Below are 21,658 nucleotides of genomic sequence, written 5' to 3'. Positions count from 1 at the left end.
AGTGGAAGACAGATCTTAAGAAATTATTCAGAATGCCAGAGGGAGAGAAGCATAGGACATAAGATGTAAAGATCAACATGTCTAAGGAATTCCTGAAGAATATGAGGGATAATGGGGCAATCATCAATAATCAAACACATCGTGTTTGAGCGTTTTCCAAAATTAATTAAAGATTTTATCTATAACTGAGCATGTCCAAGTAATTTCTTATAGAATGAATAGACTTATAACTAGGAAAAATTGAAGACAAAGGGAAATCTAAAGGCAGAAAAAAAGCAGATATCTACAAAGGAAAAATTCTTACACTTATAGCTGACTTTCCAACCACAGCACTGGACTCAAAGGCCATGGAATATTACCTATCATGGGTTGGGGGAAATAAACATCCAATTAAAGTTATGTTCACAGTAAAATTTTCTTTGAAGAATAAGAGTAAAATCATTTTTTATTGAAAATTGTCAAAATCAAAATTTTAGACCAAAAGAATGTTTTTTGTTAGAGTATAGCTTTCACAGATTTTTCCCTAAAGGAAATCTGAGGGCTTTATAACTAAGCAGAAGGAAAATAATCCTCAAAGAAAAAATTGTGGATAAAAATCTTGGTATGCACTAAATATTGATGGTCTAGGAAAGCAATAATATTCAATTTTGGATATTTGAAAAAAAATAAAGTAAAATAATGGACAACAAAGCCATATAAGTTGACATAGAGTTCATCAAAGTCAAAATAATCTAAGGTCTTTGAAATATCCAGTTAAGGGGTAAAATATTGATTAATGTTTGGTTTCATTATATATGCATGCTAAAGTATACAGGGTAGGGCACCTGGATGACTCAGTTGGTTAAAATTCTGCATTCAGCTCAGGTCATGATCCCAGGGTCCTGGGATCCAGTCCCACATTGGGCTCCCTGCTCAGCAGGGAGTCTGTTTCTCCCTCTAACTCTCCACCCTGCTCTCTCTCTCTTTCTCTCATGCTATCTCAAATAAATAAAATTAAAAAAAAAATATATACACAGTAACCTCTAAAATAATTCAGACAGAAAATTTAACTTATAAAATAATAAATGGGAAATAATTAAAATGAGAAAAAATAAGCAGGGGGAAAATAGTGAGACAGAAAACTCCAAAAAATGGTAAATATGAATCCAAACACATCAGCAATAGGAATATGCATATTTTACTAAAATATTTAAAAGAAAAATATTATCAAACTGGATTTAAAAATTCTATTTAAATTATATTTTAAAACTATGGTATATAGATAAGAAAAAAGTAAGTTAAGAGAGCATACATAAATATAATTTTAATATTTTTGCATTATGCTTAACATACAAAATTAATTTTTGTATATAGTGAAAGAAAAAATCAAAAAATATCTTTTTAATTTTTATTCTTATAATGATATGTACTTCACAGGTAGTTATGAATATCCAATGAGCTAGCGTGGTTTATGTTTAATATGTTACTCTCAATTGCCGTTATCAATGTAAAATCCTGAGCAGAAGGCCCCTTGCCCTCATCTCTCAAGGACTCCATGCAGGCCACTCTGTCTGCATAGCTTCCGTATCCAGGTCAATCAGTGGGGTTGTTATTAAGTTCATTTTGCCAGTGGGGAATCTAAGATACAGAGAGTGGTGGGAACTGACCTGTTTGATACACAACCTCAGATTTCTGGTTCTGAGCTGGGTCCCCTGGATCAATGGTTTCCAAGCTGATTATGTATCAAGATCATTAAAAGTAGATTTTTTTTTTTTAAGGTATACATCCCCCAAACACCAAATCTTTAGAGTTGGAGCCTGAAATCTGTCATTTATATAAAGTTTCCCCAATTTCTGCTTCAGACAAGAGTTTCCTTTTGTTCTAGATCAGGTTATCTATAACTGAGTAAAGGTTCACATAAAATCACCCCCAAATGCTGGTATCCCTTTATGAGAGCCATTTTGAGGTGATTATTGAAAGCAGTACAGTTTGGGGGAACAGTCACTATGAGTCATTAAGATCCAAAGAGCTCTGGATTCAAACTGACCTTACCTTAGTCCTGAGTTTGTTGTTTACTGGTGGTGAGATCTTGAGCGAATGAGTTGAGTGCACTCAACTCCGAATAGATTTATTAACGGGCAAAGTAGAAACATTGGAAGAGTTGAATGGGATAACACATGCAAAGCACAAACCCCAGTACCAGGTTAAACATCAGCCCTCAATAAGTGAAAACTATTAATAATTTGTCTTCTTCTACAAGAAATAGAAGAGACAAGCAAAAATAGGTGCATACCAAGAAATAAGTGAGATTAGCAGAAGAAACTTTCAGAGAAACATTTTTTTGAGGGAAGAGTGGTCAATTAATCCACTTTTTCTGAGTTCTAGTAGACAGTAGACCAAGTAGACAGAGTTCTAAGCTTGTGTGAGAGAGTGTAGCAAAGAGCATGGGTTCTGGGGCCACACTGCCTTGGGACCAACTCTTGGCTCCTCAGCTTATGCGCTGTGTGATCTTGGGCAAGATACTCATCTTTCTGTGCCTCAGTTTATCACCTCTAAAAGGAGAGTGATAAATTTTAGTGCCTCTTCACTAAGGTTGTTACATGCAATAATTAAGTTCATACACATAAAGAGGTATATTAGCAGAGAGTAAACAATAAATGTTAGCTATTTTCTGCTAACATTTATTGCTATTTTCTGCTGTGGATATAAACGAGAAGGTTGTTTATGTCAAGGAGCATACTAATTTTAATTGTATGTAAACTCATATAAAATATATGTAAGTTTTCACTGTATGTATAGAATAGAGAAACATACTGTTCATACTCTATCAACTTCTTTTTTAAATCTTCTATTCTCTGTAAGGTGGTTCTAAACAGCTCTTCCTTACTCTGGTTATTTCATCCCCAACCCCTAGCACAAGGCTGGGAGAAATATCCCTGCATTTTCTAAGAGGAAAATGGTGAGATTACAGTAAAGCCTGAGGAGGCTCACGTGAACACTCAGTGTATGGTAAGTGTTCAGGACATGGGAAGGGCCTGATGGATCACTTTCCTATTTGCATCCAGGGGTATGTAAAACTGAAGGTGGTCACTCAGTCAACAAATAGTCTCCTTCCATGTATTAAGCTCATTACTTGGTGCGGGGATTATAAAATCAAATGAGACATGGTTGGTAACCTTGAGGAATTGGCCATGTAGTTCGGGAGACACACTCATAAATCGATGGTTACATTGTGCTAGTAGCAATGAAAACATGACAGAATACCAAGGGAAGCCTTGACATCAGAGAAACAATGAAGTCCTGTCAAAGAAGGGGAGAAGGCTTCTCACTGTGGATAGGTCTTGAGCTGAGTTTAAAAAAACAGTAGGAGGTAGCTGTTTGAAGGAGAAGGATGGAAAGACTGGCTTAAACTATCGTAAGAGGCAATTAACAGAATGCCCCATCAGGAAGCACAAATCATTACAGCTGGATCAAAGGAGGAGTCATCAGAAATGAGGCCAGAAAGCTAGAAAAAATTCAAAATCATAAAGTTCAAAATCTCAGAGCTCACCTGGAGGGTTGAGAGCATTGTAGATTTTCAGCAGGAGAGGGAGAGGTCAAATGTGCCTCTCAGAGCTGACTGGTGGTTACGTGGAGTGAATCAGAGGCTATCAGACTGGAGGGGGAGAGACCAGAAGGCAATCAGCCTGGCCACGTATGACGGTGGCCCAGAGGAAGGGCCTGCCATGGTCACACCGGGAGAGAGGCAGGAACAGGCTTTGAATGATTTTACCCAGAGGAATTCTGCAGAGCAGGGTAATTACTAGGTGTGAGGGAGGGAGTGAGAAAGAACCCGGGGTCATTCTATAGTTTCCAGTTCAAAGGGTCCCAGGTAAGGGAAGGTGTCTCCAAGATAGGAATTGGAAGAGAATTGATCTAGAACTTGCAAGCTGCTCTAGCAGTTGTCCTTTCCAACATCCCAAAGTATGGAATTATTAGCAACATGGCAAGGGTAGCAGAAAGTACCAAGTCCTACAGAGGAGAGATGGGAAGAGAAGCAGGGAGGCAGAGCATACAGGCATGGAGGTCAGAGGAGGAATGAGCAGGCCTTGTCTTGGACATGACATAGCTGGGATTTGTTTTCCATCACATGTGGTTGCTGTTCAGGGGACATCTCGGAGCTACATGGCCCTGACAGAAGACAGCAACTCAAAAGCCAGATGGATTGGTGGAATAATCTGGGAATTATACAAATAATACTGCTAAAAAATCACAAAACTCTTGCTTTGCTTTCTTCAAAAGCAATGCCCCACCCCCCCCCCAGTTAACCCTGGAGAGTGAATCTCAAGAGGTCACACACACCCCCAATTCCCACAGTCTAACTCACTGCTGATTGGCACATGCTGTTGTCTTGATCAGACTTGTGGCGGGGGGCAATTCCCTTTAACCTAGACCCACAGTCCTCACTGGCTTCCTTCCCAGGGGGAGCAGGAGCAGTGTGACCAGGACCATGTGCCAAATGCCTGCTTCCCTCTGGGGTCCTGTCGGTGTATGACCCCTACAATGGCTGAATGACTTGCAGTTCCTGTGCAATGTCACCCCAAACCGGTAATGTACTGGAACCAAGGGAAAGTTGGCCTGTTCTTCTATCCTTTTTCATTCTTCGTTTAGGGTTTTGGGGTTTTTTTTGGCGTTTTTTTTTGGGGGGGAGAAGGGGGTTGGTTAAAGACTTGCTCTGGATCTGGGAAATTTAGAGAGAGAAAGAGGAAACAGAGAAGTGATCCTTAGAGAGAAAGCTGACCTGGTTTTTATCCCCTTCTTCCCAAACTCCCTTTTCCATAGTGCCAGAGAGACCTTCTACCTGCCCGAGCTCAGACAGGGCACAGAGACCTCGGGGCAGCAGCAGGATGCTCTGCGGTGGGAGCCACCCAGATGCCAGCACGGGCGACTGTTTGGCAGTCTGTCCTTCCTCACAACATGCATCTTATTCCTGTTTCTTCTGCTTGATATTTCATGGTCCTTCCTTTCACATTTTCTATCCCTTCTGGTGTTCCATTTCTTTCTCTTTTCATCTTTTTACCTCTTCTCTCCCTTCTACTTCCAGTTCTTCCTGTTAGGCTCCCCTTACTTGCTGTAAGTCCTTCTTCCTTCTCCTCCCTCCTTTCCCCTTCTCCTTGACTAATCAAACGTGTTTACTCTGGAGGCAGATTTCTGGGTTTGACCTATGGCCTGCCACTTCTTTGATATATGATTTTGGGTAAATTTCTGAGCTTGCCTGTGTCACATTTTCTCCACCCATAATGGAAAGCTACTAATCACATCTCCCTTAGAGTTTAGGTCTAAGGGTTAGATGAGATCATGGAAAGCATTCAGCATAGACTTGACAATTAAAAAGTCTGCCATAGATGTAAGATGCTACTATTAACTTTTAGTTTTCCTTTGGAAACCCAGTTCTCTCTCCAGGCATTGCTGACCTCCACTGATGTGCTTCAGAAATTCAGTAGTCCTTGGTCAGAGCTCGGTCCTTATCACTTGGTATGCAAAACCTTAAACATTGGATGCTGTCTCTAGGCGAACCCTTCCTCAGTCACCTCACTCAACTCTGCCTCTATTCTATACCAGAAAAAGGTCAAAACCCAGTATTTTCCTTTCTTATGTCATTTCTCTGTGACATCCAGAAAGCAATGCATATTAACACCACTGTTTTGAATGATGAACAATTTAGTGGCCATCATGCAGTCTAATGGCCTAAGCAAACTCATGTCTTGAATTCAGTCTCTGAATTAAGTGAATGGAGCGCCCCCCCCCCCCCTTTTTTTACTATGCTTTTGAGTCTTGGCAGCCACATGAGCCAATTTATCTGGCTGGCTTGCTCAACTAATTTTTTTTTTTTTTTTTTTTTTGTCTGTCCACAGTGGGCCTAGGCTGATGGATAGTGAGTTTTCCCTGGAAATGGCTCTTCTTAACTTTTCTTTCTTCTTTCCTCCTTCTATCATCTCATTTCTAACTCTAAACATCTAAGCACTATTAACATGGAGTGCTGGGACACAGCCTGGCACATCACGGGTCGTGGAGTTTCTACAGAGTCAAGTTTTGTTTGCAAATTGGTATAATGTAAAGGAGTCCCCTTATCCATACCCTTGTGCCTGTCCCCACACAATAAAATGACAACCACATAATTGAATGTTGAAGAGCATAGCCTCTGCATTTCTCAGGATAAGCAATGCTCTGCTGCGGTAACAAACAGCCTTGTAAACAGATGACTCGAATCAGCAATGATTTATTCCTTATTCACTTGATATTCTGAAGTGAGTCAAAGCATCCTTCATCCTGCTGCTACACAATCTGAAACATATAATCTCCATGGTTGCCATGGAAGGAGAAGAGAGAGATGGAAATGCATTTGGCTCTATTCTTGACCATATAGGTTTGAAAATGACATTCTGCTCCTTGTCCATTGGTGTGTGGGTATTTGGTGAATGCTCGAGTCTCTGCCACCCTCTGGGGCAAAGAAGACTCAGTTCAAATCCCAGCTTTGCTCCTTGATGGCAGCTTGACCTTGACACGTTTGTTAACTTAGCTGTGCCTCAGTTTCCTCGTCCATAAAAATCAGCAGATGTTTTGCAGAGGCCATGCCCATGACTGGCATCTCTATCTAAAGGTTGGTGTGAGAATTAAATTTATTACATATATACAGAGCTTAGGACAATATCTGGCACATAACAAGCAATAATAAGTGTTTTTCAAAACATGGTCGTTGATCGCAGTCAGAAAGAATTTGCACATATGTGTTATTTATTTCATGGCTGACCATCAAGAAGAAAGGATGGGCAAGGTGGAGATTGGAGACAAGCATACTGCTCAGAGTTGCTAATAGCAGTGACTTGAATTCCTCTGTGATACTTGGAAGATGGTACTACATACGAGCAGCAGCAACCACGCACTTGTGGGGAGTCTGACACACGCATGTGGGAGAGGGGGAAGGGCAGCCCTGTGTGTTTTGAAGGGGAGGTTGTAAAACTTCCCTCTAAATATTTCTGATGAATTTGGGTTCCTTTGTGTATTTTTCTCAGGAGATGGTCCATAATTTTTGTCAGATCCCTGAAAGGATCTCTTCCTCAAAATAGCTTGAAATCTATGGTCCTTAACACCCTGTAAGCTGACTCTCACAATGGGAAAGGTAGAATTCAGGAAATGGAGGTCTCATGGCATAACAGACCTTGTACCCATGACTGTGAATAGAAACATTCTATACCTCCTTTCTAGGGGACAGAATCTGTAAGGTGGTGGGGGGAGAAGGATTTTAAGCAGTTTGGGCAGGAATCTGTCCCTCAGGTATCTACAGCTCCCATTCACCTTCTGAGTCTCCTCTGTTCCCACCTTCTCTCATCAGACAGGTACTTGGAGACAGAAGAAGGGCAGCTCTGAAAGGCAAACTCTCTCTCTTGACCAGTTACTGAGGACCTTCAAGTAAACCACCAAGTCTGTTGAGCAAAGTCTCTGGAGCCAAGACTGCCTCAGCTCTGTGATGAGAGGGAGTCAGAGCAGTGGCAGGAACAGAAGAATATAGGACATTCGTTTTCTGTTTCCTTCTCCAGAGTTAGCACGGGACAGATTGGAGACTGGACATGAGCCATGTTCTGTCATCGCCCTACACCCTGCTGTTTCTCATCACATGTCTTTGTGGATCATTAATGTGTTTACAAGCAGATGGTTTCATATGAAGCATTTATTTACCCTTATTAAGATGTGTGTGTTTCCCTGGAAGCATCAGCTTTGAGGCCTTTCAAGCACATGATAAAAGCAGGCATGCAAAGGGAAGTATTCTGCCCACAGATCATGAGCAGGTAAGCTCAGCATGTCAGATGGTGGTAAAATAAGAGGAAAATACAATTGAAAAACACACTTGAAAATTGTATTACATAAAATAATTTACTTCTCATTCAGAATGACCTTCTGGACCTCTTTGTAAGACAGTAGCCCATGAGCACAGGTACAATCTGAAAGTCGTGACAGTTGTAATAGGGCAAGATCAATAGAGTTACAGTTTGGATCCTGGAGTCAACTAGACACAAAACTGTGGAACTAAGTATAATAAAAGTGACATTGAGGAAGAACTCTGGGAACATGGAAAGTAAGACTGCCAGAGAGACAAGAAGGGCACAAAGGAGAAAACCTACATCTTTAATACAGTGAGATTTGTATAGACACACTCCGGTGTTTTCATTCTGCAACCCAGTCTGTTGGCTTAAAAGCCACAAGGTGCTCACGCATGTAATTTATGCTGGAGGAATTGGTGCAATGTGCATGCATGAGTGTATGTGGGTGTGCACTTCAAAGGCTGTAGTTTTAGAAGAATGAGAAGAAAATTACTTCCTGGCCATTTGTTAATAATTCAGGTGATATCCTGCACCTCCATTTATAAAACAATACAATAATAAAAACATTGTAGAAAACAACATCATAAATAACATAAATGAGAAATTTTCAAGTATTTCATGTGCCTTGAAAAGTTCCAAACAGTAGTTCTAACAATTGGTATCCTTTTTTTTTTCTTTTCTTTTTTTTTCCTTTCCTCTCTCATTTAGTCTCGGAGCCTGGAAAGAGATACCCACAGGCTTTGTTAGCCCTGATGTTTGGGGTGGAATGAACAAGGTCTTACTTTCAAAAGAGAAACTTATGAGGGCTTCTCAGTTTGCAAAAACATGTTTCTCCCTTATAAAGTATACTCCTTCCTTCACTGCTGGTTTGTAAGGGGAGGCATATAGTCTGGAGCCATTACAGGGAAACAACCAACCAACCACACAGTGAAGTAAGGAGCCTCATCTGATGGCTGAAGTCCTCAGGAAAAAACAAAATGAGAAAAGCACCTTGATCAGGAGAGGAAAAAAGAGGAGAGGTTAAGACTATTAACCTTGAAGTCCCATGCCCTCACTCAGCCAGTATTTTACAGCAGGTAGAGCTGGCGAAACCCTAGCTGCGTGTCTTCATTTGGTTCAAGCATCTTCTCTCCCAACTCCCTTAACAACCCGGCTGCTGATAACCATGTACCAAGCACCTGGGCAGAGAAGGGGAGGCCAGCAGTTTCGGGACTGAAAAGTGCCAGCAGTAATAACCAGCCCAAGACAGAACTGTGTCAGCCAGGCATAAGATTCTTTATGATAAATATCATATTTATGCTCCTTAGAATACCATTCAGCGTGGAGGCTGTCAGTGGTTGAACTATGCATAAAGTCCCTTGGATGCGTCTCCAACACCGACCTGTGGAGTTCTACAGAATCAACTTTCCACAGATTAGCATTCCTCTCTTGGCCTGCATGGCAACTGGTTCTGCTTGCCTGTTTGATTGCAGGATGAAAGACCAGGGATCAGAACATGCATGTAGGTATGTACACACACTCTAGGGATGAGCACCTAGGGTCTTTCCTGTCTATTCTTGCAGAAATATATATGTATATATACATATAGACACATATACATAGAATGTGTACATATGCGTGTGTGTGTAAATATATGTGTGTATATACATATATTTACACACACACGCATATATACACATAATAGATCAACCTCATCTTAACATCTAGTGTTTAGAGAAAGTGCCAACAGAATACACGTGCTTGTGGATGTCACATGAAATGTACCAACCAACCAATCTGAGGTCAAGCCATTGGGAGGAGAGAACTGCAACAGTCTTTGGGAAGCCACCCCTATAAAACCATTCTTTGGATACTTGCTCATGTGGCACCCTAAGGAATTCTGGGAAAGCTGGACTGGAATGAGGTCCTGCCCTAATGGACACCCAAACACCAAAACTAGATCTACTTCTTACACGGGAGTGACTCACACATGGCAGGCAGCAGGAACACTAAGCTACAATGTGGATAAAGCCCTGGTGCTTAATACAGATCAATATTTGGCCTCAGGGGTTCCAGGCATAGAGTCTTGGCATCTTAGCCCCCCAGCACACTGTGGGAATCAGGCACACTGGGGGACCAGGGAGGGACAGTCTGCAGAACTCTTGGCTCCTTTCTGCTTCTCTGACCCAGAGCTGGAAGAGTTGGCCAAGTCAAGATAGAATCGAGACTTGAGGAAGCGGCGGTATGAATCCTTTTCCATCAGGTTGAAAATCCTCTTCTGGGCCTCATCAAAGCAGGTTATTGTGGGCTCTAGCATGTTCCGGCTTGTCTCCTCCCTGGTGCAGGAATCCAGGTTTACCTGCAGGGTAAAGGCCAAGATGTATTAGACACATTGTCCTGTTGAGGATGGGAGGCCGCATGCTTTGTGGTGAGTAATCCGTGTGCACCCTCCATACCTCAGAAATGAAAAGAACATTTAGCTCCACCCCAGCACATGTGAGAGAGTATAAAAGGCTCATCTGCTTCTGGGTGGGCAGGGCAATATCTTTGTTCTTTCTCATGAATCGGGAAGATTTATCAAAAAACTCATTAAGGGAGATCATCTAAGTCATCTGGATCAAAGAGCTTCTTTCTTAACTGATGGATTTGGGGTTGAGGAGATTATAATGACTTCCTCCACTGTTAGATCTTTTTCCTTAACTCAGATGATCTAAAGATTCACACCACTGAATACCACTTGCAGGAAATTTCACTAAGATCCAGAGAGTTCTCTGCCACGAAGACCTACCTCTTTGGTTGCTTGGACTGAGATGAATTCATTATAGATCTTTTTGGCCTTGGGACTTAGTTTAGAGGGGGATTTGATTTTCTTGTACTCTTCGCAGCTAATCCAGAAGTCGATGTTCTCCTCGCTGTATTCAGACTTCAAGAAAGCTTTGAAAGCCGCCAGCCCACCTGTGATGGAGGAGAAAGAGCCACCCTCATCATCACACTGGCAGGCCTCTTGGGACAGTGTATTTCAGAGAAAGCCAAGGTGCTTGAGAGAATAAAGCATGTGTTCAAACATCCTCCTCTCTCCCCCACTTTCTGGGGGTCCCTTGGGGTCAGGTGACTGTAATCTGTTTGACATCTATTGGATCCCAGTTATACCTAGCGTTTCTCGCTCAAGGTTTGAAGTCTCAGTGTTTCTGAAATACGCATGCAGCCACCAATGACCAAAGTAAGTTTGAGAAAGAAAAACTAAGGCTGATTCTGCAAGAAGTCTTCATATGTGGAACTTTTTCCCTCTACCTTTTTCCCATGTGGTGAGAAAGATGGTTTTCCACATGGTTTCCGTATGAACTTCCCATTGTCTATCACAAAGCTTGAAGGCATGGTAAAATTTGAAACAGACTGGTTCTCCTGAGTCTGGAAGTCAGAAGAAACCCAATTCTGTCTGCATTTCCTATTAGACCAAATATACTATGAGATAACTTGTCTATCTAGAGAGCTTTTGTCCTCATCCTAGTGGGGAAGAAAGCCATCGAACTTACATTCATGGCTAATCAGGTTTTCCAGTGATTCAGCCCATTTTTTGACTTCCTCTTGGCTCACCCTAGAGACATTATAGAGAGAAAGAATAACTTGAATGCCATGATACAAACTTAGGGCAAGAAATTTAAGATCCTGAAAAACATGCAGATATTTTCTTTCCCATTCTTATGATGAGACCTATTATTGATTAAGGCAGTCTTTCCATTTAATGCATGGACATTTCAAATGCAAGTACAGTCTTCATGAAAATGGACTCCATCTTGATCCAAATCTAGCTTAACTAGGAACACAACTTCCTTTTCTCCTCATAGAACATCCCTGACATTAAACAGTTAATACTCAATGGGTCTTCACTGAGGCCTTTTCTCTTACCTCTGACAAACCACCACTTTGTCCTTCTTGCTGTGGGAAGAATTATGTTCACAGGAATCAGACTTCTGCAGCAGGAAACCTAGCCGATGCTTCATATCTTTTGCACTGCACCGAAGAACAAGAATAATGCTAATGAGCTCTTTTAAAAGATACCGTAGCGGCAGCGCTCAAAGAGTCCATTACTAATAAAGGGGCAGGGGGAATTTATTTAGGAAATGCGAGTTGAAGTTGGTGTGAACTCTCAGGAAAAGGAGATCCCACTTCTGGGTCTGCCTGTGACTTGCTAGGAAACCTGGGGCCAGAGTCACAGCCCAGCCTCCTCTGTCTGCAACAGAATTCGGACCCTCTGTCGGATTTAGGAGCCTCTTCTGAAAACCTGTCATTTCGACCGATGGAACGCTTTGGTGTCTTTAAAAGAAACACAGTGAATATGTGACTGCTCTTTGGGTAATTTGTGGGAACGGAAGAGCAAGCAGTAACTGCGGAACGTGGCGCCTTCCTGTCGCACGCCACCTTCTGGATGGTGGTTGCTGTTTCCACCTGCCTCCTTGCAGGCAGAGGGACCTAAAGAAGCACCCTGGCGCAGGAGAGGGCTGTGCGGTCAAAGCCTCGCATGAGGTGGTGCCAAGCGATGCATGTTATGGGATATTCACAGAGGTGGGTGTGCAGCTCCAGCAGAGGGAAGCAGAGGGGGTGGCAAACGCAAATGCTCTGGCCAACACCTGAGCAACTTCAGGCTTGCTTCTAGAGAAATCTCTTGCAGCTGCTGCTACTTGCTTTCCTGTTTAATATCTACACTACAAGAGTATTTACACTATCAAGGGCACCCAAGCCTTAAAAATGATAGAGAAGCAGGCAAGAGTCATCACTGGAGCTAGCGACTGTTTAATTAGAGCAGAGCTTCCAGGTTACTGGCACTGGTTAACAGGTAGCTAGGGGACAGCGGGGCGTGTGACTTACTCAGAAAGAAGGACATTTTAATAAGTTTTTAAGCTCAACTTTCTCTTTGTTACTCTTTCATTTGTATCTCTTTTATTATAAAAGCCAAGAAATGGTTTTAAAAGATAAATGTCACTTTAGAAGAAATGAATGACTAGATATTCCTCCTGAGAGGGAGAAAAATAAAGTCACAAGGATAAAAAGACATTTTAGGACGGCTCCTGCTATATCAGTGGCTTATCTACATGCCTTTCTCCAGAAAGCTTGAATTCCATAATGTTCTTGGACTGCCCCTAAAATGGTATTTTCTCTTCCTCACAAGACTGACTTCCCCCCTCTGCTTCTCCATCTGGTCAGGGGATGCAAAACACTCCTTAATGATAGCAAGATATAATCATGAAGGCTCAAGTGATTCCAAGATACAAATATATAATGATTCTGTCAAAAGAGAACTCACTTCACATTTCCATGTGCCCGGTCAGGCTGAGATCTAAGTTACTGACCAATGCAAGTCATTTCATAAAGAGTTGGAAGTATGCTAAGCAAGTATGTTACATTTGTCCTTAAAATGCAATGCAACCTTAAAAATAAAAACCAGCACGACTTCAGAGGTCACTGGAGTCCGGAAGCTGGATTTGATCTTCATTCGGCCACTCACTGCCTATGTGACCTTGAGCAGTTCATGCCCTTCTGCAGGCTCAGGCACTGATGCTAGGGTGAAGTGTTGGACTAGTTGATTTGCAGTTGACCAGTGAGGAGAGGGAAGAGCTGTTGACCTTGCTGATATACAGGTTACCTCCCCAGTTTAGCTTCTTAGCTCCTCGGGCAGACTAGTACAACCTTTCATCTGTCTCCCCAAATACTTACCAGAGCATAACTCTTTCCTGACACTCCTGTATTTTGTGTGGTTAATTTTATATATGAGTTAACCGAAGCTTGGAGTAATTTGCTCCCTTCAGCTCAGGATAGTAATGGTGGAGGTCAGGGGAACTTACTCCATAGGTATTCCCTGCCAGACAGACCCTCCTGCTTCATTTTAAAGCAGCCAAGAAAGCACATTTAATAAAGAATATTCTTTCACACTCCTGAATGACAGAATAGTATAAAGGTAAACTTCTAAGAAAGAAGACTGTGCTTTCTGGGATATTTATAAATTGAAATTTAAGGTGATTTTTATTTGCAGGGAAGCAAGGGGGTGGTACACCCACAGACTGACTTTCTACCTTTAACTGTAATATTAAATAATATAAGATGCCCTAGTTTTGTGTTTTTCTTCAGCTGGCTAATATATAAGCAGTCTCTGAAAGCATTTATTTATACCTTTTTTTTAAGCCAAAGGTATATGAGGAACTATGAAGTAGCTTTACCTTTTTTTTTTTTTTAATCAAGAGACAGTACATCAACAAAACAATGTCTGCAGGATGAGATCTTCTACAGAACCCTTAACTGAATTGCTAGGATCAATACTTCTCAACCACCACTCATAAGGCATTTCAGGAACTGGGGAAAGGGGCAGAGAGAGATGGGGTGGGGGGGTCTAGTATTGGAACTCATACTGTATTGTCACACTTGCTTATAAGAACATAGACAGTAGAAGATACTGCAGCACCACACAGAAAGCACAGTGCCTGTGATGTAGTCAAACCTCATTCTGGGGTATCTTCCCCTAAACCACCCCATTGGAAAGCTCAGAGCCATGATTCCACAGACCCCAGTGATGCTCAAATAACAACAGCAATCACAGACCACTGTAGTTGGTCCGAAAACTCATATCACTTCTTAATTCGAACTAGTTCGGTGAGAAGATCAGAACAGTCTTCAAAACCGAGATCATATAAAACAACACATAGGTGCTAACATTTGGGGGGGGGGAGCACACTTCTCCAGTGACAATTTCTAGCTGGTCTTAGAGGAGAGCTAGCAAGTCGAGGCCCTCCTGACCACACTGTTTCTAATTCCAAAGAACTAGGTTAGCAAGTAGTATATGTAAGTAACTAAGAAAGTCTGTCCGAAAGTGTAACGCGGTGAGTGGCTGAAAATAATCTTACCTCCTCAAGCAAGAAGCCGGCAGACCTGCAAGTCCTTTGCACATCTTGTTCGGTGTGGGATTAGCAAGCTGGGGAGGAAATGCGGCAGCAGGAGCTGTGGCTTCTGTTTTGAGCTCACTTGGCCTTTTCCCGGTGAAGATGCCGTCAGACTCCTCAGAGCTGCTACGGAGGCTGCAGGGGTCCCCTTTATAGCTCAGCGGCGGCCGCCCGGCCAATCAGACGGCAGCTCTGAAACCGCCGCCCCGCAGCCGCCCGGCCAATCAGACGGCAGCTCTGAAACCGCCTCCCCGCCGCAGCCCGCTCCTCCCCCGCGACCCCCCAGGCGGCGGGAGTTACGCGGGGAGGTACTGACGCATCACCGTGCAAAGTGAACAGCCTGAGAGAAACCTCTTGCGAAGGAGGCGAACAAAAAAGAAAAATATACTCCCTGTCTCTACCGATGTCGGTCTAGGGTCCTGAATTTCTAGAAAAGGGGTGGGGGAGGGGAGAGAGTTTCAAATGTTAAGAAATATAGCTTTATTCGTTCTTCTGTAAAACCAATGTCAAGACAAGTTGCCTCTTGGAAGGAAAGGCGCCCCCGGGAGTTCGTGGGCTCATTTGGGACTGAATCTCAATGCGCTTCCTTTGTTGCATTAGAAACAATTAGAAACATTAGAAACAGCGTATCCCACATGGTCCAAGATCTCATCCTCACTATTTCCAGAGGGGATTTGGCAGGATCGCAGTTTCCAGGTCGCAATTTGCCGAAGTTGCCTTTTGGGTTGTCATATTCGCGCACGGGTGTGGGGTGTGGAGAGGAATGGCTGGATGGCAGACGCTTACTTGCCTGGCGGCACAGAAAATTAGCCTAGGGAAAGAGGATTAGCCACATCTGTAATCAGCCTGATTGCGAAATACTTTTCTGGAAATCTTACTAAGAACAGAATTCAGCCTAGCACAGTCTCGCTCCTACATGCATGCCTCCTGCCAAAAGCCACAAAACAGTAGTTGAGGACCAGAGGAAGGAGTAAATGAACAAATATAGAGACCCTTTCTTATTCGTAAATGGACTTATATCTTACTGTGTCTTACGGAATTCAGGTCTCCAAACTGGTACATCACAATATTGGGGGGAGAGAGAGAGAGAGAGAGAGAGAGAGGAAGGAGGAGGAGGAGAAGAAGAAAATAGGTAATTTGTGTGCGTATTACCAGGCTTCAGAGTGAACATAAGAATATTTGATCCTACAGGTGCTTCTGAACACCTGGACAGTTAGTATCTTTTGTACACAATATGACAGACTGAATGCCTCAAAGAACCATGCAGGTGTTTTCATCTTGTAGTCGGGGCTCCAGTAACCACACCAGAGTTACAGAGCGGTCTTATCCATGCAGGAAAGCTATGCGTGGAAGGAGGGAATGAATTGCTCTGTCAGACCCAAACAGCTTTCATTTTTTAAGTAGATAGGCTCCTGATCATAGGATATAGTGAACTATACTTTACATATAAGAAGCAGGGGCATCAAATAGTTTAGTTGGAGAAGACAAAAAATAGATGGGTCCCAGTGAGATGCAAAGGTACCCGAGAATATAGAAAGGGAAGTGATAAAGAGCAATGTGCCTACCACACACATGACCCTAGACATCCCACACTGCCCACCCTGTTACCCGGGTCTATGGCCAGCAGAGCAAGGAGATGGCAGAGAAATAGAAAAGGATAGCAGGACCATAATCTCTAGAAGGTGTGTTTAAATTATAGGAAAAATTCTCTGGCTTTCTCCAAGGCAGATAGGAAAAAATTAGATTAGCTACTGGACAACCTTCCTTGAGCTTGAACATGGAACAAATACATTTCTTTGTGAAGCTGACAGCCATCCTTGGTTGTGTTGGGGAAGGGGACACGGTGCAATGCAAAATGGCAGAGGCCATCAGACCAAGGAAGGTAGGGAGATGGACCCGTCAGAATTGGCACCAAAGAGGAGAGAACAATTAAAAGGGATAGACCAGGACCAAGAAGGTCTACCTAGTTTACCTACCTGTTTACCTAGGCACCCAAGAAAGTGATCATTCAAATAATTTGATTTTAGGAACAGGAATGAAGACCCAATAAGAACTTTATACCTTGGACCTGGGTCAAAGAGAAGCATGATTTGCCATAAGTTAAATACAAATAGTGCCAATGGACAAGCTGAATGGGATTCAAGATAATCTAGGCTAACACCTTCGTTTTACCAAAAAGGAAAACGAGAGGAAAAGTGACTTGCCAAGGTCACGGCTTCTTACTGATAGAGCTGGTTTCTTGAAACTAGGTGATGTGGATTTTCTACGTGCTGTCATCGTGCTATTAAACTGTCATATCAAATGAGATAAACTACGTAAACAGAGATATTTCTAAAATGTAAAGTGCTAGGCAAATATTGTTTATTGTTAGACTATATACAGTAGATAACAAAATGCAATATTAATTTTAGGCATTTCATTCAAGAAGACTCTTCCTGATTTTCTCTTGCTCCGGGATAGCAAGGAACCACATTGCTCTGGTTCTCTATTTAAACCAGGTCTTTTTAACTTTGTGATTACCTATTCATCTGTCAAGGCATTTCATATTCATTCAGTTCTTTAATCACAATTTCTTAATTTCTTAAGAGTGTTAATACTTCAGAGAATGTTTGGGAAAGCTTTATGTAAGTTAACTTATTTTACACTACGGGACTGGGTTGTGTTTGAGGAAGCGCAGACGGGTACATCATGATACCTTGACAATTTTCCACCCTCTTTTTCTGACATACACAAAGGCTTTTGTTCTATTATTCTGTGATTTGTCATTCCTGGATGATTCTTGTGAGGTGGAATAGCTTCATTCTCAAAAGACCTACTTTTTATTTATTCGTTGATTTAAGACCTGTCTTTTGAGCACCTACTCTGTGACTACTAGGTTCTGTCTGAAGAACAACAGTGAGTGTGCATAAAGGGGCAAGTCCCCACCCGAGTGGAGTTTCCACCCAGGTAGAAAGAGTCAGAAAATAAACATGTAATTCCAGATTGTAACCCATTCCATGAAGAAAATAAGCAAGTGATGTGACAGAAAGAAACTGGATGGCAAAGGGCTCATTTAGCCAACATGGTCAGAAAGTCCTCTTTGAAGAGGTGGGATCTGCAGTGAGATGTGACTGGTGAGAGGAAGTGAGCACTGAGCTATGCCTAGGAAACAGTTGCCCAAACAGAGGTTAAGAGCAAGTGATAATGTTCTTTATCCAAATTGGGAGCAAGAAAAAGGGGACCAACATGGCCAGAAAACTGAGAACAAGGGGATAGTAGCATGATACGTAGGTAGAAGGGTAAAGGCCAGATCCTGCAAGGACGTGGGGCAGACACTGGACCTTCTTGGCATGCAATAAAGATCCACTGGACCTTCTTGGCATGCAATAAAGATCCACTCAAGGGATCAAAGGAGATGACAGGCATGAGCTGGTCACTCTGGCTTTTGTGGAAGTATGGATTGAGGGAAGAACATGGGAGCAGGTAGACCAATAAGAAGAATGAGCACTTTAAACCCTAACTCATAAGTTCAAAATGGATATTTACTTTACGAATATTTATAAAATATTATGCGCTAGACATCTCGTTAGGCTCTAGTAACCTAAATATGAATCAGGAATGGACTGTGCTTTTCAGAAGCTCATACTTTCATGGGGAAGACCCAGGTTGAGTGCCATTATTATAAACTTGTTTATACAAAATTCAAGGAAAGCACAGAGGATGCAGATAAACGCAACCTTGAAAATTTGGAGTCATTTAACAAAGGACGTTAAAGGAAGAATAGAGACTTAATAGGTATATATATAAAAAAGAGAAGAGCATTACAATAGAGTACACAAGAAAAACAGCTAATTTTATTGGACACTAATTGTGCACGGTGCTGTTCTAAGCACTGTATATCAGTAACTCACGTACTTCTCACAATTCATCATGAAAGAAGGCCCTACAGTGGTCCCATTTTACAGATGAGACATAAAGGGTTTGAGTAACTTACCTGAGGTTATATATCTACTAGGTGGTGGTGACAGGAGGTCAGCTCAGACAGTCCAGGGTCTCTGTTATTAACCTCTATGCTACCAGGGCCATGAAGGATGAAAGAAAGTGTACCATTTAGAGACCACAGAGATGTCACATGTGACCATGGCTCTGGGGCAGAGGGAGAGAGAGATGAAGCTAGATGGACACTCTGAGACCCGAAGGGTGTTTCTTTTCACACTGAAGACCAGATTTCACCCTGTAGTTGTTGGGGGGCTAGGCAGGGTATTGAAGCAGATCATAATAGTGTTCTAGAAGTAGAACTTGGGAAGCATTGTTGGGGAATAGAAAGAGGGTGGCAGAAAGTTTGGAGGATATCCCAATAGTCCATGTGAAAGACGATGATGGTAAAAAACACTACTGGCCAAGGTTGGTATGAGCATCAAAGGAGATAGTATGTGGAAAAGTGCTCCTTAAACTATAAATGCTTAGCATGTGGAAGGCATTGTTGGCCCAAACACTATAAACATTGTTTCCACCGAGGGACATTAAACCACACAGGATGTGAGCTGTGTGTGGTCCCCAGGTGAGTTTCTAATTTCCCCACCCTTAGCTCAGGGAGAACAAGAGAAAACATTGCTCAAACTCTTCTGGGATCTGAAACAAAGAAATAAGCTATTGTGCCAGGCACCCGATTCTTCTCCCCAGTATTAAAAAGGGGCCCCTCTGCCAACGAGTGCAGGATGCAGGCGGAAGCTCAGTCTTAGTCAACATTCACACCGCCTCAGATCACAATTTCCTCTCAGCAGTTAGAACCATAGCTGCCCACCCCCAAATCAATAGTTTACTACAATGGCCGGGACGTCAGTAAGAGTTCAAGTTATCGATTTAAGGCCCAAAAGCAAACAACCAACTGGAGAGTGCTGTATACCAGGGAGATGAACAGGGACTTCCCCGATGTCTCCCTTTTGGGAAATGTGTCTTAACTCTGCATTAAGCTTGGTGATCACATGCAGGAAATGAGAGCCCTTCACCCTGACACTGGACTAAAACCAGGTGACGTATGGCTCAATTTCCCTTGGATGGTGTCACACTTAATGAACTAGGGGAAAATCTTTCTTTCCTAAGAAGTAAGGGAAGAACCAAAATACTCTTATCCCAAAGATTTCATCTTTCTTATGCAGAGCTTAGCCCAAGATAGAAATAGGAGCTTCATAAGACTTCATTTACAATGTGTTAATGGAAAGAGATGGCATGGTGTCCTGGAATGTGCTTGAACTTCACAGTCAGGCAGACTTGGATTCTAATTCTAGCTCCTCCACGTACTGACTGGGTGGTCCTGCAAGCTAGGGTAAATGTTCTGAATTCCAGCTTCTTCTTGTGTAAAATGGGATAATAATAAATTATCTGGTAGAGGCACTCAGTAGTATTTGTTGAATGAAGGCTGTTAGGATTATATGATACAATGTATGCCAAAGTTATCAGGAACACTTGGGAATCTCAAAACATAACCATTATTATCAGAAATATATTACAAATTTTACATGAATTAGCATTGTGATCATTATTCATCTCCTTAAAAAAACAAGCTTGGGCTCCCACTTGCCTTCAAATGAAAATGTAAACTTCTTGGCATAACCCTCCAGGAATTTGATGATTGGACCACAGCACACTTTCATCTCCCCTTCCACTCTATTCATCACATTCATCCCAGACTGCTGAGGAATCCCCACACATCTGTGTATTTTCCCTACTCCATGCCTCAGCTGACACTGTGCCATCCACCTGGAATATCTGCACAATTCCCCGCCTGTCCAACTCTCTTCCCCTGCCCTTAGTCCTAACCAATTGCTATCTCTTTTGTACTTGCCCAGCACTGTGCTTGAACCTAACCTCTATCTAACTCCTCTTTAAATCTGACTGCGATACCTTTGTTTGTAATGTTTATGCAAATCCTTATGTTCAACATCTTCTGTGGGTCTGAGAAAGTGCTCACTCTGGAGACATTAATCTAACAAATAGAGGGGTGCCTGGGTGGTGCCATCAGTTAAGTGTCTGACTCTTGGTTTTGGCTCAGGTCATGATCTCATGGGTCATAAGATCGAACCCCACATGGGGCTCTGTGCTCAGCATGGAGTCTGCTTGAGATTCTCTCTCTCCCTCTACCCCACCCCTGCTCTCTTCTCTTTCTCTAAAATAACTAAATAAATCTTTAAAAAGAACCCTAACAAATACATACGGACACCATCTGTGTGCTCAGTACCATGCTAGACAGTAGGGACAGGACCAGACTCTGCACTCTTCAATCCTACATTCTGGTAGGGAGGTGGACAGCAAAAATCAAGTATATAGGCAAATAAATAATTATGAATTGGGATGAATGCTTTTAAGGGAAAAAAAAGACCCAGACCAAAGGATGCCTTAAGAAATAATAGGGTGATGAGTCCTACTTCGTATTGGATGAAGAAGCAAGGCTTCTCTAAGAAGGTAATATTTAAACTAAGACCTAAAATATGGGAAGGTGCTAGTTATGCAAATAATGGGGCATCCAGGCAGAAGAAAGCAGGTGTACAGGCCCTGAGGCCAGAAAAAGTCTGATGTATAGAAAACCACAGGGGCTAGGATGTAGTGAGTAGAAGCAAGAACAGCATAGATGAGGTTACGACAGGATTTTAGATAGAAGCCCACATAAGAGGCTTGAACTTTATTTTCCCTACAATGTGAGGGGGTGGTTGTGCATTTTATGACTCACATTTCCTGGATCTTTGGCTGTTTTGTGGAAACAGAATACAGGACGTCAAGAGGTTGTGTAGAAAACTGTAGAAATTGTCTAGAGAGGGAATGGTAGTGGCCCGCACCAGGCAGGAGGAGAAGACTCCATCCCCAACACTGAAGAGCTTGCATTCCAGTGGTGGAGAAAGTCATTGAGCAATTAATTTCAGGAAAATGCCAGACATT

At 42.3% G+C, this 21,658-nt stretch overlaps 1 protein-coding gene across 3 annotated transcripts; it reads right to left on the bottom strand.

Moving 5' to 3' along the window:
- Window positions 1-8,114: 8,114 nt before the first annotated feature.
- Window positions 8,115-18,974, bottom strand: RGS4 (regulator of G protein signaling 4). Of its 3 annotated transcripts, none has more exons than XM_027613072.2 (6): window positions 18,720-18,974; window positions 14,711-14,778; window positions 11,724-11,828; window positions 11,351-11,412; window positions 10,606-10,772; window positions 8,115-10,176 (listed from the first exon to the last, which is right to left on the bottom strand). In XM_027613072.2, the coding sequence occupies exons 2-6, from the start codon at window positions 14,752-14,754 to the stop codon at window positions 9,937-9,939; spliced, it is 618 nt and encodes a 205-aa protein (XP_027468873.1). In that variant the 5' UTR covers window positions 14,755-14,778; window positions 18,720-18,974; the 3' UTR covers window positions 8,115-9,936. The 3 variants fall into 3 exon arrangements, with proteins under 3 accessions (XP_027468873.1, XP_027468872.1, XP_035578380.1); XM_027613071.2 differs by having other exon boundaries at window positions 14,711-14,881; window positions 18,720-18,972; XM_035722487.1 differs by lacking the exon at window positions 18,720-18,974 and having other exon boundaries at window positions 14,711-14,888.
- Window positions 18,975-21,658: the final 2,684 nt, after the last annotated feature.

Source organism: Zalophus californianus, chromosome 10 (assembly GCF_009762305.2).
Source record: "Zalophus californianus isolate mZalCal1 chromosome 10, mZalCal1.pri.v2, whole genome shotgun sequence".
In the NCBI taxonomy this organism is placed as follows: Eukaryota; Metazoa; Chordata; class Mammalia; order Carnivora; family Otariidae; genus Zalophus; species Zalophus californianus.
Note: the sequence above shows the minus strand (reverse complement) of the source record. Positions and strands in the feature narration are given on the sequence as shown.

What these genes read in the sequence shown, in the direction of transcription:
- RGS4 (XM_027613072.2), bottom strand. Translation starts at nt 14,754, where the DNA reads ATGTGCAAAGGACTTGCAGGTCTGCCGGCTTCTTGCTTGAGGAG. An exon ending in CCGGCTTCTTGCTTGAGGAG is followed by an intron (nt 11,829 to 14,710) that starts GTAAGATTATTT and finishes TCTTCGGTGCAG; the next exon opens with TGCAAAAGATATGAAGCATC. An exon ending in AAAGTGGTGGTTTGTCAGAG is followed by an intron (nt 11,413 to 11,723) that starts GTAAGAGAAAAG and finishes TAATGTCTCTAG; the next exon opens with GGTGAGCCAAGAGGAAGTCA.